This window comes from Meleagris gallopavo, chromosome Z (genome assembly GCF_000146605.3).
Source record: "Meleagris gallopavo isolate NT-WF06-2002-E0010 breed Aviagen turkey brand Nicholas breeding stock chromosome Z, Turkey_5.1, whole genome shotgun sequence".
Lineage (NCBI taxonomy): Eukaryota > Metazoa > Chordata > Aves > Galliformes > Phasianidae > Meleagris > Meleagris gallopavo.
Window position 1 is genome coordinate 37,231,306 of NC_015041.2, and position 19,000 is coordinate 37,250,305.

General features: G+C 34.9%; 1 protein-coding gene across 1 annotated transcript in view; it reads right to left on the reverse strand.

Annotated features, from left to right (window-relative positions):
- Positions 1–8: 8 nt before the first annotated feature.
- The window catches only part of TUT7 (terminal uridylyl transferase 7), a 28,810-nt gene continuing 9,818 nt past the window's right edge, over positions 9–19,000 (reverse strand). Inside the window, 22 exon segments of the mRNA XM_010725814.3 lie at positions 9–705; positions 1,068–1,131; positions 1,287–1,360; positions 3,035–3,378; positions 4,809–4,924; positions 5,369–5,460; positions 5,567–5,614; positions 6,828–7,005; positions 7,583–7,660; positions 7,778–7,891; positions 7,981–8,070; positions 9,107–9,210; positions 9,821–9,878; positions 10,393–10,493; positions 11,646–11,732; positions 12,381–12,531; positions 12,657–13,789; positions 14,150–14,330; positions 15,074–15,205; positions 16,224–16,343; positions 17,164–17,290; positions 18,760–18,829. Coding sequence (XP_010724116.1) covers positions 662–705; positions 1,068–1,131; positions 1,287–1,360; positions 3,035–3,378; positions 4,809–4,924; positions 5,369–5,460; positions 5,567–5,614; positions 6,828–7,005; positions 7,583–7,660; positions 7,778–7,891; positions 7,981–8,070; positions 9,107–9,210; positions 9,821–9,878; positions 10,393–10,493; positions 11,646–11,732; positions 12,381–12,531; positions 12,657–13,789; positions 14,150–14,330; positions 15,074–15,205; positions 16,224–16,343; positions 17,164–17,290; positions 18,760–18,829 — 3,506 coding nt within the window. The 3' untranslated portion in view covers positions 9–661.

Genomic DNA, 19,000 nt, shown 5'->3' on the forward strand with positions numbered 1-19,000 from the left:
ACAAGTAACTAAAACAATCAAGAAGAAACTACTGTTAAGTCGAACTACAACAAATGCACACACAGATCAACTTTATAATATCAGCTGCTAGAGGACAGTAGTAAATATTATAATACAAAAAAGATTACTTTTTTTTCCAAGTAAATGCCTGGGGACAAACTGATTTGTGTTTTAATTCCCCCAACTTAGCTTCAAAGAAGTCTTTCAATGACTTTTTTCCCCACCCCACATAGAACTGAAAACCTAAAGAGATATTTAATAGCAGTTTGCAAAGACTTCTCAAATCTCCCTTCAGATGCCCCAGAAGAGATCTATGTACTCCATGGAAAAACCCATGCTGCTAAATGGTTTACAGTTGCACATAAAACTCAAAGTAATTAAAAACAAAAAAACAAAAAAAACCCCGTTCTTTGAAAAATCTTCATTGTGACAGTTAACAAGTTAAATGTGTGAAATTTCTGTAAGGAAGCTGCAGTGGCAACCATGCATGTAACACAGTGCACAAAATGTCTCTGATCCAGAGAGCGTATACAAAGGCCTTTATGTCATCATCTGTCTGCTACTTGTAAGTGTAATTTTAACTCTCTCGCATTTTGGCAGCTGAAAGGATGTGCTTTCATAGTCTCTCTTAAGTTAGCTGATCATGTGGAATTCTAGACGATTATTCTGAGGAAGCCTCACAAGAAAGTGCTCCACATGTCGTTCCTGAAGAGAAACACAGAACCCAATGTATGCCAAAACAGAGGGAGAGAAGAGAGAGATTGATAAAACACCATATCCTTCTGCAAAATGTATCTATCAGAGTTAAATAAAGAACAAATGGCTGACAGAATTGACATGCCTTATAAGTTTTGTTCCCAAAACACAAATGAAAAAAATGCACTTTTCCAGCTTAAAAAAAATAAAAAAATAAAAATAAAAGGTGGTTTCAGAATTATCTAGCAACCTGTTCAGACTACTGCTGTGTTCAACAAGTTAGGCAGTTTCCTGAAGGACTGACTGAGAAAGTAAGTTGAAAATGCATGCTTTCACATTGAATTTCTGAATTGAAATTAAGAGATACAAACCTGTCTGGGGACTCAAAAGTACTTTTCCTTTTTGCTTCTTTTTTTCTTCATGTGTAACCATTCCCTATAAACAACACATACATACTGATGAACCTACAAAACTGAATTACATATTACACATGTCCTCCTTGAAAGCTTAAGTAAAAATAGCTTTAAGTTTCTTTACAAGGGTTTCAAAACATTTAAAGAGATCCAGGAAAAAGAACACTTAAGATTTACCTGATTTAATCGACCAGCATGTTTGGCAGCTGGAGGTAAAGGGGATCCACACAACATTTCTGGTTTTGAACCTCCTGAAAAAGTTACAATATAGCAAAGAGTTACTATTTTGAAACTACTTTCCATCTCAGATATCCTAAGGTACAAAAAATACAAAGATACTTGCATTCTACCTTCATAGTACAGAGAACTTAAGACATTTTTGTTTTCCCCCTTTATATAATATGGAAAAATGGGCACAATGAAATGAAATCCATCTATAGTTAAGCATTTAAGCTAGAAACCCCCCTTCCCAAATCCACAAGGAGACTGGAGCCTTCAGAAAATGAATGATGATATTTGGTTAAGTGAATTGACCAAAGTCCTACAAAGTGTTTATAGCACAGTAAGTCACACAACCAGATCTCTTGGATCCAGGGAACTATAGAGAACACTTCAGGCACTAGACAAGCAAAAAAGTCCATCCTCGATCAATTCTCCTTCTCTACAAATATATTAATTCCCAAAATACCCATAATTCCCATCAGCAACTACAAAACACTCAAGTATATTCCTTTTCAACTCAGCAAACTCAATATAATGGCAAACATCTTAGCAAAAAATGCTCAAAGATAAATTTGAAAGTTAAGTTTAGACTTGACATGCATCTTCAAACTGTCAGAAGCCTAATAAAATGTGGCTTCACTTTATAAACATCTTTTTATCCACCCAATTCTATTAGTAATCAATTAAGAACACTTGCAAATATCCTTAAAATTCTGAGCACATTTGCAACCATTTTCTTACCACTTCCAGTATTCTGGTAGCACAACCTTATGCCTTATTCTATCAAAAACACCTGGTTAAAAGAGTTTCCTTATCTGAGCGAGAAGGAACATTTTTCTAGTAGAGACGATTTGAAACTGTGTATGCAATGGATTCCTGTATTTTATTTTGAGATGTCAAGTAATGAGCAAACTGTACAGCTTTCTTCTGTAGTATGTATATAAGTGCTTCTAGATTTACTTAGGGGGAAACTGTAATACTGTGTTCCTTTATAAGCTAGCTGAAAGTACCATGCACCATGCCAAGAAGTTTCATTTTTATTAGAGTGATTTTCTTACAACAAAGATGTGAAGGATGACTTAGATACTGCTTAGCAGATCACTGTTTTCTTCAAGTCTGTCAGTCAAGTTGTATGTTCAGGCAATTATTGTAGTTTCACGTGTTTTTTTAATTTTATTTAACTCAAAGTTGCAAAATAACTTTAAGAAAAATAAGACATTATTTTATCCACCCAATAACTGAATTAGGAAGGACATTCTTTATTTCTTCCCATTCAAAATATTTTATCTGAGCAATTTATTTTCAGTGATCTTGAGGTCCTTATGAAAGAGGTCTATTTTACATGATAGGAAAGAGCTATAAGCTTTTACTGCTATTACCATGTGCTGAAATAGAAGCTGTAATTTTAAATGTTAGCCAACTTTAGCAGTGAAGACAACAGAAGCAATTTCAATTTCAACACAGTAGGCACTCTCCACTTTCTACTGTTACCTCCTGACCTGCTAAGAGAAACGATCTGAATTCACAGGACACAACAGTTTTGAAAGATAGGTGAAAATAAAGGGAAAACTGATGTGTGACTCTATTTTTAAAAAGTCAGTCAGCATTTATGTGAGTGCCATTCAAAGGAAAAATTTTTATCCATTAGTGAACTTTGTAACCATAAGTTCTGCTTAAACTACTCAGCTCAAACAGTTTCATACCTGCAGTTACTTTATACTGTGGGCATTCCTTTTTAATGTGACCTTCTCTTCCACAGATAAAACAACGTTTTTCTTTTAACTCTCTGTCTTCTAGTCGCTTCCACTTCTCTGCTGATTGCCTGGGAGACCTTTCTTTTCCAGTTTCCACTATTCCCCTTGCTACTTTGCTCTTCTGAGGTGTAAACAGATGCAATTTCCCCTCCTTGACAGAGCTTTCTTTTTCTGTTGTTCTGTTCTGAATTTCTTTGTCCTCTTTGCTTTTCTCTTTGTTCTCTTTGCTTTTCTCTTTGTTTTCTGTGTACCTCTGGTTTTTGCTATCCTCATAATCACGTCGTCGTCTCAGTCTGCAAGAGGAAAAGGCTGCAGAATTCATATGTCTTATATACATAAAAGATAAAAACACAAACACTGCATATAGACAATAAATGGACTCCACGTATTTCTTCTGCGAGTTAAATAAAGTTAAATGCTTTTGACTCTTTTAAGAAACAGTCCTACACTGGTATAATATATATATTAATAATTTAACTTTACAATTTGATTATAGTACAGCTGAAATTTTTTTTCCCTCTAAATTATGAATGCATCAATGTGAAGATCTTGGTGCTGGAGCTGCAATGACATTGGAAGAAAAAAGACACCAAATTAAATGCTAACACATAAAAATAAAGCTCTCATTCTACCTCTTGTACCGTTCCAGGAGAAATCTACCTTCCTTCCAAAATGGCGTATATTCACTCTCTCTACAAATCACATATGAAGGAAGATGCTTCTAGCATTTGAAGTGACTTAAAGACGTATCAGTGAGAACCTAGGTGCCATTACTGAACCGGTTTCATTTTACTTGTTTATTCATGAACTGGAGAAGGAACAATCAGTGTCTGATGATGATAACAGGCTCCTTTGCTCAGTCAGATGCAGTACTAATGGCAAGAAAACTGAATAAACTCACAAAACTGAATAAACTCACAAAATGATGGCAGACGAGCTTCATCATAGATAAACTGTAAATAATGCATCCTGGCAAAAAGAAACTAAACAATAGCTATATGATATACAAATGAAAGCAGGCAATTATACCTAAAGATAGACCTAAAGTATCTTGAAATAATTTTAAAGAATTCTTAAAAAAAAAAAAACAACAAAACAAAACCCCTACCCCAATACAAAAAAGAAAACAAGAAAAATTGACTAACAGTAGTAGCCAAGAAGTTTACTAGAATATCTGTATCATCAGATAACATACTAAGAACAGTATAGAAAGGACTTTTTTTTGTGCTATGTAAAACTATGGCGTGCCTCCATCCATGTACTTTGTGTTAGTCTAATGTGAATACTTTAAGAAGGAGGTAGTACAGTTACAGAAAGTACAGAGAAAGGCAGGCAAAATGAAGGAGCAATTACTAAAAAGGGCACAGATGCTAATTTGGCAAGAAGCTACAAGATGAACACTACTGTGACTTAAAATCTCATCCAGGAATTATCATTACTCACAAAATCCTCCTATGAAATGCTTATGAAACTAAATGAATGCAAGAGATCCCCAGAAGACAGCCAACTAGTGTACCTGTTATAAAGAGCATCTCCTAGTGCAATGGCTGGACAAAGGACTGAAGAAACATCAGTGGTGTTATACTGTTTATTTTCATAAATGCAAAATTCCATTGATTTCTGCTCTCTGGAATGCTGTATGGAATATAGCTGTGAATGCACAGCTTTAGCATTGCTATTCTAATCTTCCTTCTAAGGAAACATATCACAGAACTATACTTACTTTCTTCTCATGGGACAATCTTTCATGAAATGGCCAATTTTACCACAAATTCTGCAGCATCTGTCATTTGGTGCCAATTCTCCTTCTGTCAATACCTCTGGATCAAAGAAGTACTCCTGAAAAAAAAAAAAAAGATGCATATAAATTACAGGTTCATACACTGGGCAATCAAAACAGATAGGTAAGTTGTCAAAATTTTGCTTATGTACAGTTCTAATGAGATAAAACTGTCCACTGCTTCCTCTTCCCCACAGGCAACCGGCTGACTACCAGATGTGCAACATTCTTTCTTAAACCAGTCTTAAAAAACCCTAAGCTTTTCTGATTGGGGCTGAACTGTCTAAAAGCCTACACAATGAATATCTCCCTTGATCAGTATTTTGTATGCCTCCACATTTTATAGGTAAACAATATGAAAAAAGAACTCAGTAATAACAGTTCAAGGATTTATAAGATCACTGCTGAAATTAAGAAAAGCATTAAGAAACCATAACATATTCTTAAAAGTGCTAAGTTACACAATGAAAAACATGCACATAATGCCCTTAGAAGCAGCTTACCATTTTTGATGGATATTCTTTAGGAAATATTTTTACAGGAGTACCAAATACTTTTCTGCCGTTTATAAAAGCTTTCATTATAAAGTTTGTCACTAGGGAAACACACACAAAAAAACAGAAAACATCATCTGAACATCAAACAAGCCAGTAAAACAAGAATTATCACTTAACATCCAAGATTTTCAACAGGAAACTTACTTTTTCTTGATAATCCAGCTCCAAGATTGTGGTTCAAATCGAAGGGGTCTGTATGGAGAGCATTAGAGACATGACTCAAATATTTATATACATATATATACACATACACAAACAAACAAGACAATTATTTTGAAAACAAAATTAATACACCAAAATTAAACTGTTTGTGAATTTCTGGAAAATAAATTAACTTCATGGACAAAGGATCACGTTAGTGCAGATGAAAAGTGAATGACGTATCCCCAAGTGCATTAGGCACAGTATAGATTGACAGTCGAGGGAAGAAACTGTTCCACTCTGCTCTGTATTTTTGCAGCATCACCTTGAGCACTGTGTGCAGGTTTGTGCACTACAGTATAAGGACATAAAGCTACAAGGGAATATCAAAAGGAGAGATATAAAGGTGATGAACAGCCTGGTGGGCAAACTGTATGCGAAGTGACAAAGGTCCCTTCGATTCTTTAGTCTAGAGAAGAAGAGACAAAAGAGAGGCCTCATGGCGACCTACAGCTTCCTCATGAAGGGAGCAGAGGGGCAAATGATGATCTCTTTTCTGGTGACAGCAACAGGACCTGAGGAAATGGCATGGAACTGCATCAGGGGAAGGTCAGGTTGGGGATAAGGAAAATGTTCTTCACCGGAGGGTGGTCAAACTCTGGAATCTACTCCTCAGGGCAATGGTCATGTCCCCAGCCTGCCAGAGTTCAAGAAGCATAAGGAGAACGCTCTCAGAGATAGGGCTTGAATTCTGGCAGGTCCTATCTGGATCCAGGAACTGGGCTCTGTGATCCTTGTCATTCCAACTCGGAATATTCTGTGGTTCTATAAAACAATATGCTTAAGTTGTATGTGGGGCAAGACAGTAGAAGTTCTTTCTATGAAAGTCACGTAGGCCAGAAAATGACTTATGGAACACTTCTAAAATGTATCACTGCATTTTCCTAATAGAGATCTTAGCATTAACAGTGTAATACATATACAGCATTAAACTGGTCATTCAAATATGAATTCTGCTAACCTTAATATTAGTGGGAAAATCAGGTATGTTTTTGGCTTTGCAGCTTTTTTGCAGGTCGGAAAAAAAAGAATAATTTTTAGCTCCACTGAAAATGAATGGGAATTTTATGAAGATTTAAAACATAAGAAAATAGCAACTTGTAATCTATTAATAGAAAACTAAATAAGCCAACACAGAATGACCAAGTTTTTCATGTGGACATTAAGGAAATTCCATATAGGGATGTACATTATATGATTTTACCCTCAATAACAATGTATTTGGAGGTCCACTGCTTCTTGAAAGTTGTAAGCAGGCTCTTTCTCCTAATGCAGATGACATGCTCTTTAAAATCAAATTCTTCTGTGTAAAAACGAAGAAGTCCCAGCCACAGTTGCCCTACAGATTCAGTGTTTTTGCCAAAGTCAGGCCAAACAACTGGCTGAAAATGACAGAAATATGTTTATTTCCTATACTTATACTGGAGAGAATAACTTAACTTTCAAATCCAACACAATCCAGTTACTCCAAGATACTTTCTTTCTAAACTGCCACTAAGAACCCAATCATTGATTATAATAGCATGTCTTTAAACTTTAAATTGAATTTGTGTTAACAGAACTGGAGAATTAATAATACTTCTAAGATCAGGTTTTGCCTTTATTAATTCACTTAATTCAAAATTATTCAATGGGTTTAACCTACTAAGGCCATAAACATAACTAATATTTAAAAGGAATTCTCTACTCAGTAATGTGATGTACACAGTGATTGATCGTCATTAACATCTTAAAGCAATTTATTTTAAAACTACTTTTTTTTCAGGTTATGCTGTGGATTTTTTTTGTTTGCTTCTTTTTCAATGTACAGATGCTTGCACTGCTGAGTTCAATATAACCACGTTCTTAAAACTTCACATTTCAATTTTTAAAGCAATAGCTACTTCAGTTCCACTACTGTGTTCAATCAACATATCTGAGAACATTCCTTAAAATGAATTCTTTTTCATTTTTACTTACCAATTCTTCTATCTTATCAAAGAAATAAACGTTCCAACCATCAACTAAAATTTCAGGTTTTTTTGGTTCTTTGTAGATCTGAAAACATAGTATTAAATTCAATAAAAGAGCCTTTATGACTAACCACTAACATTCTTCTGATCAATACTATCAATACTGTGTACAGATGCTGATTTCTTTATTGGTATAGTGTACCTCTTGAAGAACAGGGATGACAGGCGGATTTCTCTGTTGAAGAAAATAAAGCACCATAAGAGTATATGCATAAGAAGAAAGGCTACCACGAGATGCATCTCCAATGTCGCACATCTACAAAAAGAAACACAAATTTAATCTTTTATGATCATCACCTCATGGTGCACGTACTACTGCGTACTGAATGCCTGAAAAAAACTCACCTTTGTAAAAACTTTCATCGTATAGCACAGATATTTCACTCGAGGATCAATGGCTGCATATGATGAAAGAAGTCTTGTATTATGCAAGGCCTATGAAAATAAGAAATCCACGTATGAAATATAGGAGGTCTGAAGAAGTTGAGGGAATGAGCTGAAAACACATAAAATGTTTTTAGTCAAGAGAAGACAGTGAATGATTCAGAGCACTGTAGATTCAGAGTTCACATGCATACTTCTTCAATTTTTATTTATTTATTGAATTTGTGTTAACAGCCTGTAGAGCTGTGAGCTCAACAATTAAGCCCTGCATAGCAGAATGTATATTGAGAAAGGAAACATTCAACAATAAGGTTATCGCTACTACACTATTGAAAGGCTAACAAACAACTCATGCTTCTCAGAGTTGCTATAAAGCAGAATTTACAGAACAGTACTTCAGAAAGTGAAGTATTTGTATATTACTGCATTTTCAAAATATTTGATAGGGGGTTAATTCTTGAATTAAGAGATTTCATTCCAGAAAAGTGAGAGCTATCAAATTACCCATGGGGATGCAAAACTTCAAGTACACACTTTTAGATTATGTAGTTGAGGTATCCTTCTCTACTTGGGCTCCCCTCAGACTCATACAAAAGCTTCAGAAAGCTTAATGCTTGGCTCTAAAATTCACTTTCCTTCAATGCTGCAAGGAGCTGGCTACTGATGTACAAAACATTGGGGAAAAAAACAAAACAAATGATACTCATTTTTAAAACATTTGGCCAGTGACTTTTTTCTCAATTGTGTTGTGTTCTAGTTCAGGCAAGCTAGATTCTTGTTACTATCCCAAGCCTCAAAAGCTAAGCATAACTTGTGATGGGAATTGAGAGATGGGAAAAGTGAAGTTATATTATTCTGTCTGTTTCACAGAAAGAATTAAATACTATCACTTATCATTACTGAAGAACTACTATTTTGTCTTACAGATGTAATAACACTAAAGTCTTGACTGCACAATTGATTGCACCAAGTCAAAAATAACTCATCTGTGCTGGACAATGGAGTAGAACTGGAACCACTGGAACCTAGACAAAGCAATCATTGCATCTCAAGAAGCATTTTACTGCTAAAAAACAGATAACCTTACCAGAGTGTTATATAAACTGATGTCTACTTCAAGACCACTTCTGACATGGAAAAATTTGACAATTGGGACTTTAGCAGTTGTTATAGGCAAGACATTTCGTAGACCTAGGAGGAAATATTTCATTATTAAATGTGTACAATAGAGTCATAACAGTATGGAATACTCCACAAATAATCCCAACCATAGTAAGAATCTACACAATAAAATCTTAGTTGATATCAAAATTGTATCAGTAATACATGATTATTAAATGACTTCAGGCATTTGTCAAACACTTTGTATATGTAATATGTATAGTATAGTATATAAATATATATGAGATAAACCAACACAAGCACTGTAAAATTGCTTTTCTTGTAGATCAAAGAGGATTACTTCAAGCTTGTATTAGGCTACTTTTTATCATTACATTACTAGGCACTAAACACACAAACACAATATAGTTACTAACATGAAGCCTCAAACTTCAATTTAAGGCTTGTTTTTACACACTGAAGTTATGAATCTACTGTCTGCCCAATTCAGATGCAGTCTTATAATATTAAAACTCAGAAATCTACACATACAAATAAGTACAAATGTCCACAACATACTCCCTTAGTTATCAGTATTAAGTTCACACAATTTTATGACTTTCCATCTACAGGGCCCAACATTTTCACATATCAACTGAAGTCATAAACAGAATAACTTATTTCAATGTTTAAGAGTTACCTGACTGTTTCTTGAGAACTTTTGCTAAATCTTCAATAATTTTGATGCAATCAAGTCCCTAAGAGATTAAGAAAAATAGTGAAAACTCAAATAACACCTGCTACAAGTATTTCAAACAAATCTTTTATTAGTTGCCATTTATGTTTAAAGTTGCATAACTGGGTTTCACATAAAACAATTACGTATACACCAGAAATTGTTTCAAAATTGCACTTATAACTTCAACACTAGACAGACAATACCTCAACACAAGCTTTTTAAGTTTTGTTTTATATATGAAAGACTCATTTCATGTTCCACTGCTTCCCATTCATCGGTGTTCGTGCTACAAAAAATGTTAATTATCTGCACAGCTAATACTTGAAATTATGCTAGCACCCTAATTCAGAAGAAAACTGTCTACGAAGACTTGAGATTCTTAAACTCATGCACAGATCAATAATAAAAAACATAACACCACCTTCTTTTTTCACACCTACTTGTATTTTCCCTCTATCTGAAAAGCTTTCATAAGGCTACAACATACATACAGTGCAAAGTTTACATTCACTGGAAAAATCTTGTCAAACTACCTCAGCAGTTTCCAACCCATCCATCGTCATACAGATATCAAGATCACTTTGTTTGAAACCAAAGCCGTTTTTTGAGGAGCCAAACAAATTCAGCTTTGTTCCTGTAAGAGATGTGATGGGTTATAATCACATGTTATCAAACAAAACCTTGAAATCACCACATGCTTTTTAATACAGGCATGAAAACACTAGTGATTTTTATGTTACTTCAAAACTTAGCTCCTATCAAACTCAAAATGACCTCTGCTTTTATTAGCTCAAGTCTGACAGATATAGAAATAAATTTGGTGTTCCCACAGTTAAGCATTCAGGCCAGGACTGAAACCAGATTAAAATAGGATTGCTTTCTACAAGAGATCTTCGAGATAAGGCACATCTGAAGTCCAAGTCCTACAGATAAAAGAATCCAGAAAGAAAACAACAGTTTCAAACAGCCAGGATCTGAGAAAAAGCCAGAATTTAAAAATATTTCAAAGTCGATAATCTGTAGCAGGAACAATATGGATCAAATGCTTTTGTCCCTATAAGAAATTTAAAGTAGTGTATATATATATATGTGCAAACATATAGACTAATGTATGTATGAAAGTGCACCTACATATATACAGAAGACAAACTTTGAGGCATTACCAGATTTTCCATGTCTCGGTAAGTATATAAAATCAAAGAGTAGTGATGAAAAAGCAGAAACATGCATATAAACTAAAATATTGTTCTTTAACCTTAGAATCAAGACCTCTACCAGAATTCTTAAAAACTTAAAAAAACTTTTTTTTTTTTTATTTTTTTAAAGCAGATATAAGAAGAAGCTTGGTTAATGAACAGCTATCTTGAAACTGTCCTACTGCTTTTTATTTTCTCTTTAACTTGCCCTTGTTCCTTTGTACAGATGCATTTTTATGCATGATAAAGTCACAGAAGGGTTAAAATAAAACCTGGGGGGAGGCTATTGCTTTTCTTCCTCACTTTAAGCAAACAAACCACACAGCCAACATAGTTTTCAAGTCTTTCTTCTTTGTTATAAGAAGTAAAATTCTTATCAACAGGAAGGAAGTCCAGGGCATCATACACAAAATTGAGACATTAAGATATGTTAATAATATGACCACTGTAACAGAAGATATACAATAAACAACAATACAGATCAAATGCTCAAAACTAAAATGTTTATTATGCGGATATGACATGTTTTCTTGGAAAACACTTACGTATAAAAACATCAAAGCATGAATATAAAGGCAGAACTTAATCACCTGGGAATTCCAGTCTAATGAAGTTTTCCAGGTTTTGTCTTATATGTTCCCGAGCCTGATCCTCTACAATATTTGGAGCAAAATCCTCTTTAAAAATGAACAAACAAACAGTTAAGGTAAACTGATCTGTAAAAAGAGTCAACAGGAAAGATTCAAATGAAAAAGGGAGGGGAGCACAGCAAGGGGGAGAGAAAAGCAGAGGATTCAAATGTGAAGGAATGATAACAAGGATGAAGTAGAAGAGAAATACCTGTTCAAAGAAAAACATTAATTAAACAAATAATGCATTTTGTCTGGTCAAAAATGGTGAGAGAGAAAGGAAGAAAGTTGGGTCACTCTGAAAAGAACAAAAGTGGAGAAGTATTATAAAACAGTATTCTGATTCCAGTTTTTCAAGAACACTGAAGTCTTGTTGAGAATTTTAATGTAAAGGCATCAGTCAAAACACTCCACCATAAAACAAACTCTTAGATTTATATTAAGATTCCTAAACTAGTTGTCAGACAGCCATTGCCACAGAGGCAAACCTAAATATTTTTTATTTCTCAAGATATAAACTCTAGACACAGTCCAATTGTAGTCTTACAAATCTTATAAAGTATAGTCATACTCTAGACAGTGCAGCAAATAAACTAGTCACCTTTAGAATAATAGTCTCTGGTTATGTCATTGGTTTTTGCAGTTGTTTTTCTTTTTTTCTTCCCCACAATAGCATGTAAAGGAGAAAAAACTTACGGTAACACTGGACACAAACTTGATCTAGAATAACTGAAAACTTGGGTGTCAGAGGTGGCAGTGGGTCCAGCTCAATTTTCTTGAAGTCTTCTGGACAATCTCGTTTTAAGTGACCTTCCCGTTTGCACAAGCTACACACTACTGTAGGAGACTGCATGAACAGAAAGCAAAATTGGTTTTAAAAAGCATAACCCCTTAATGAATTTGAACAGTACTTTCATATAACTGATCAGAGAATATAAACAACATGTGCATGTTCTGTTAAAGCTCGCTTACCTTGCCCCTTGTAAAAGCTTGTTTACTAAATTCATAAAAGAGTTCAGATTCTAAACACTTTTCTACCACTGCATTCTCTTCACAAAGATCTCCCTTCTCAATAAGATCCTCTTGACTGAAACTGATCCTAAGAGATCCATGAATGTTGTCTTCAAAACGGTTTTCTTCATATTTATTGGTGATGGACAAATCATCGTCTTCCTCAGATAGGGCATTCTCATCTCCAGATCCAGGGTATGTATTGTCTAGTTCACCTTTGGTTGTTAAGATACCACCACATGTTGCCTGGTTTAGAAGACTCAATTCTTCCTCCTCTTCCTCCTCCTCTGAGTTAATAACTTCAGCCAGTTGATTCTTTGTTGAATGTATGAATTTCTGGGGGCATTCATCCAGTTCATCAGTACCTTCGGTACTCTCCTCATCAGCATCAATCTTGTTATCCATTATACCCGTGCACTCTAAGCCAAACTCATCACTCTCTACAAGTGCTGTTATTTGAAAACCTTCCAAGTCTGAAGTACTGCATGTCTCTATATCTTGATCTGTCATTGTTACAGGGAGATCTCCACCATCACTGTCTTCATCTATTCCCTGATCAGTAGACAAGATATTATTCCATCTTGTTTCTTGCTCTTGTTCTTCCTCTTCCTCCTCCTCCTCATTTCCACTCTCCATCTCTTCACAACTTGGTTTAAAGCCCTCATTATCTCCAGAAATAACCTCTTCAACTATGCAGTCTGAATCTTCTTGAGCAATTCCCAAATGACTTGTATCATCGACAAGTTCTTCTTCTGTCACGCTCTCTGAGCCATCACACACCTTTGAAGGAAAAGTTCCATGTACCTGAGGAATATCTGTAGTTTCAATTACATAACCTTCCACTACTGCTGTGTTAATTATACCACTGACGTTTTGCAACTCAGACTTGTCAGGCTTTACAGTGTCACTTCCACTGTCCGGCTTTAGAAAGTCCTCCTCGTGGGCATTTGGAAGGGACGTTTTTCTCAATTTCACAGGTTTTTTGTGAGGTAAAGCAAAATACTTGTAAGTTGCTCTCAAGCAATGAAGAATATATTCATACATTAGCTGGCTGTTCAGAGTTCTTGCAACATTCCTTTTGACCGAATACGGGTCTAGTAGAAGAAAAAGTGAGCCAGCAGTGCAGAGGTTAACTTTTAAAAAGTAACATACTTAGATACTTCAAAAATTCAAATATATTATTGTTAGTTACACTGAAATGCCTAGGAATATAAATGTATGAATAGAACTGAAGACAATTTATTTTACTTTTTTAAAGACCATCTCTCACATTACTTCTGATAACACTGAAAAAGTGCCCGAAACTGATTTTTTTAAAAACATTCTACAACACTGCTGGGAATAACAATTCAAAGCTAAAAAACCCAGAGTTACTGCACTTCATCTCAACAGCAAAGAAAATACCCTGGAAAGTTCATGGTAACAGTTCTTTGAAGTCTGTTGCTATAACATACCTTCCACAGCTATGCGCTTTTTAGGCCAGTCCTTCAATTCACGCGACACTATTTCTTTCAGTCGTATGCTAATAACCAAATCAGCCATATTGAACTCCAAGGCATAGAAACGAAGCAGTTCTACCCAAAGTTGTCCTACAGGTGCTGAACACTTCTGTACTGAATCAAATACTAAGGGAACCTGTCAATTATAGAAAAAAAACCCTTAATATTTAATGCATATATAGATATTCAGATATCTGCTTATCTAGAACATGCATTTGCAAACAATGTCATTTAGTTTGATTTCTTCATGTTCTGTCTGTAAAGTGACATTACAAGATTTATAACTACTTCTGTAGCAGAAGCAATTGCAACACCTGCAAAAAAGGATGAGATATCGTATGGTCTTATTATAAGATGTCAAAATAAAAGACTGCAGCAATAGTTGAAAAATAGTGTTAATGATTAATAGCAATTGATTATGTAAGTGTCTTTGTTATAATTTACAAATTTCCAAGAAAACAGCATAAAATACATTACAGATTCGAACTTTTATTGCTAACTGCTGCAACATGTCATTAGAGAACAACACTATGGGTTGCACAGTAGTTGTAAAATAAAGTACGTGTGATAGTTCAAAACTAAGATGAAATACAATCATACACTTGATTTAATTTGAAGTAAATTTGTTTTAAGTCTATATTTTCTCCCTTAACAGATTAAAACCCAGGGCCTTACCAGAGACTTGAAGTAATACCTGTGAGCTTCTGGATACCAAAGGATAAGCATAGCAAGCTCTGTATGAAGCAATTATGTAATATTCCATTTGCTCTTATGGTTTTGAAACATCAAAACCAAAGCAAAAATAGAAGCTTTTTTTTCTTCCCCAAGAACAGTAAAAACTACTGCACTACTACCAAAGGAATGTTAAATGTTTCACACCTTGTCCCTTGTAGGGGAAGTTTCTTGTGGCAAATCAGCATTGTCAACAGGGTTATGTTCCCAAACCACAACATCATTCTCAACTTCTTTAAGATGGAAATTAGTTAATTTGTTTAATGAGAAACCTTCAATCTAAAGAAGATAGAAAAAGAAACAAAAATTAACATTACATGAAGTTCAAAGCATTCTTCCCAGGGTAGTAAGCCAAATTAGAACAAAGTTTAAAATCAGCTTTCTCAGGCCCTAGAAGATAATCCCAACCTACTTCCCTCTTATCCCTAAACTTCTCTAAAAAAAGCTCTTGAGAAGCACTGCATTTGAAAATGAATATTTCAATGAACTTTGCTTAGCACCCTGCTCAAGTATAAATATATATATTTTAATTATATAGTAATACTGTATAGGACTTTTTCTCACATTTAGTGCAGAGAGTGAAGAGACTCTGGGAAAGAGTCGGCCATGTAGCAAAGAACTGCAAGTTAACTGCAAGTTAACAGAGTTAACTGCAAGGCCTGTGTAATTAGTTATGGAAACTAGAACATCCACATTGAATGTTAATTAAATTTACAAGTGACTGTATGAACAAAAATACATGCCATGGATATAACACCTGAATAGTGTCCTACAGAATTGGTTTCTACCCATAATAGCCTGATCCCAATGCCCAAACGTGCTCTTGAACTGTAGTCCACACTTCCATTAGAAAACCAGATGTCAAAGTTCAATACATTGTTTTGCGATATAGCTGTGTTAATTCAGAGCTATCAAGAATATGGAAGAAAGGCTAAAGAAATAAGAAAGTAGATTGTTATGCACTGCATTATTCAATTACCCTTCTCCTTAAAGAGGCAGCAGTAGCACTTAATTCAATGACTACGACCGCAAATTTTATCCTTACAGGCAAGTAATATATATATATATTCGGTAATATAGTAACTAAGTAATATATATATACTTACAAGTTATATAAAAATTAAGTGTACATTGGCTGAATCACGTTCTCTCTGAATTCCTGCAGAAGTGAGTGGCTTACAGCTTTCTTAGCATAGCAAGAAGCTGTCAGGTCACACCACAAGTGAAAAGATGGATCCTCTGCTCACTCACTCACTCACTCACTCACTCACTCAACCCAGTTTACTAATATACATACCCATGATCCCAAATATACAGGTAGAAAAGGCTCTTTCCTCTGTTGCAGAAAGAAGATAACCATTAATGCAAACACATAGGGCGACAAACCTCCTTCCTCAGGATGATCAACACAGCACAGCTGTAAAATAAATTGTGCAGTAATTGCAGTTTCAAGAGATACAGTAAAAAATATTATTTTCCTTCCCGTTAAAAATAAAATCTGTCACTATATATAGTGAGAAAAATTTGGGTATCTTTGAGCTCCTCTTGTGAGATTGATTCTGTTATCAAGGTCAGTTAAGAGTCCTGCTGCAAATATACCACAGAATCAGAGTACACAGAACAGCAAAACAGCATAGTGCAGATTTTCAAAATGATGACTCATTTTACATATATGTAACCAAAGTTAAAATATTTTTCTATGTTCTTCATAAGATTGTATTTTAATTGCACAAGTCTTTGAACAAGTTTGTTATTTTTTTAATTCAAAAGAAAGTTTTATCTATGTGAGAAGGAAACATTTTATTTCCAGTCTTTTTCACGATGTATTAAGTTTATGCTAACTGCATTACATAGACATTTTTCTGATTTGTTTGGTAATATAAAAGAACAGAACATTAGAGCTTTGCATGACACTTACTGAATCAATCTGAAAATTCCACTTCTAAAATTTAATGGAACATGATAAGGCAACAAATCATAGACTCATAGAATGGCTTGGGTTGGAAGAGACCTTAAAGATCATCAAGCTCCAACCCCTCTGCCATAGGAAGGGCCACCAACCTCCATGTCTAATTTAGGCTGTTTATAACTTAAACAAAAATTATACCCTTTTTCCAGTATTCTCTCTAAAACAGTTTAAACAGTGGTTTTCTAAATCATACTTACAGTTTAACCAGTATAGTACTGGTATATTCATTAAATATTTTCACAGATGAAGGAATAAAAATAACTCTTACCTTTGCCCAGTACCTGAAGGCAATCACTAAAGATGCAACAGTAGGCTCCAGTTTTCCAATGGTGGCCAAATGGTTTGTTGTCAGATAAGCATTTTCATTCCCTGCACTTACTTTACAAATAAGGCCACTAAAAACCAAAGAGAAACAAATTAAAAGACATTGGAGGCCTTGTAAGAAGAGACAGAGGTCAGACTACATCTCACAAAACAATCTAGAAGGCAGCTGTAAGGGAAGATTGAACAGCTTTTCCAAGACAGCATATCTATATTAAAAGAAGCATGAAAACCAACTTGATATATGATAAGATTGAAAATGAATGCACTATACATCGGCTGCCCTGAAAGTAATGTCTTCTATTTATTTCCATGGAAACTACAACAGATACAAATACCACAATAAGACTATTTGATAGAGCAAATTCTCAGCTACAGAATACTACTTCTTAACGTAATCAGCACCATCAGCTATACATTTCCATCAGTAAGACTCGGGAGTCTAAGCTTGCAAAAATCTGCACCAGCAGACGTGACATCTGTGCATAGCCGTCCAGAACATGGTTTGTCCTGCACATTGTTGTCATCACAGCTGAAATGCACTACCTGTTGCCTCACTGGGCTCACGTCCATTGTTAGGTCTCAATAAAAGTTCAGCATGCATTGAAGAGTGTCAAGGGGGTGCCATTTTTTCCACATTAGGGAATTCAGTGCCGCCCCTTTATTTCATATGCACTTCCATGCCACTTGGTCAGACTGTTCCTCTGCTGCCATCTGTTGCACAGCAACAAAATGCAACAAAATATTGCTGGGAAAGTTCAACCACTACTGCCATACTATCAACATCTGCCTCTGACTTTGTAGGCCAACAAAATAAATAGGAGACATTACTTTTGGAAGCACGCCTCATAATTTTCTGTAGACGTGTGTTCAAATACATTCCAAATTTAAGTTAATTGTTTCTAACGTGTTCAATTCTAATGATATTAAATCACTGAACTGTAAAACCTCAATCCTGATTTCCTTCATGTATCAAAAATATTTTTCCATGCCACACCCACTGCAAAACAGTTTCTATGCTGTTTCCACAGAACAAGAAACACTTTCAAACAGTGAAAAAACAAGGTAGCGGCAAATAACTGGTAATACTCCTGTACCAGAAAGTATTTATAGAATGTTTCATGAATCTTAAGTGATTTCCATTAAATGGGCAAAATTAAATGTCTTTAACTCGTGCATGAAATATTAGTGAGGCTATGCAAGCTGATCTTGCCCTTAGAGAAATCTTTAATTTAATATGGAATCTATGTTATCTATAAGGAAGCAAAGGAAGTTTCTTCTTAAGCAGTAATCCCAAATGGAGGGGTAAAGGCACATGCTGGAAGCCAAAATGGTTGAAAGGACTGGAAAATACGCAGCTGAGGACAGAACAACCCTTACCCTCTTATTCTAGGCTAGGAATGACTTGCCCATGAGTGTTAGTTTGTGTTTCAAGATCCATGGAACTGTAACAATTTAGTAAAGAAACATCACTTTTCAGATGTTGGTACATATAATTTACAATGCTATATACTATTAGAACACACAAAGTGACAACTGAGACCTTTGCTTTTCTCTGCATACCACCACTGGTATTCTAGTATGGAAATCTGCATCAACTCCAATAAAAGATTCTAGGGGGGAGAAAAGAGAAAAAAGCACATTAGGTATGGTATTGACATAAAATATTTTGAACTGGATGCAACTAGAGGAGTTCAGCTGTATTCTGACAATTTCTTCATTATTTCAAAATCAGTTATTTTATTCATTCATCCAAGGATGCTGTACATTAGATGTGATAAATC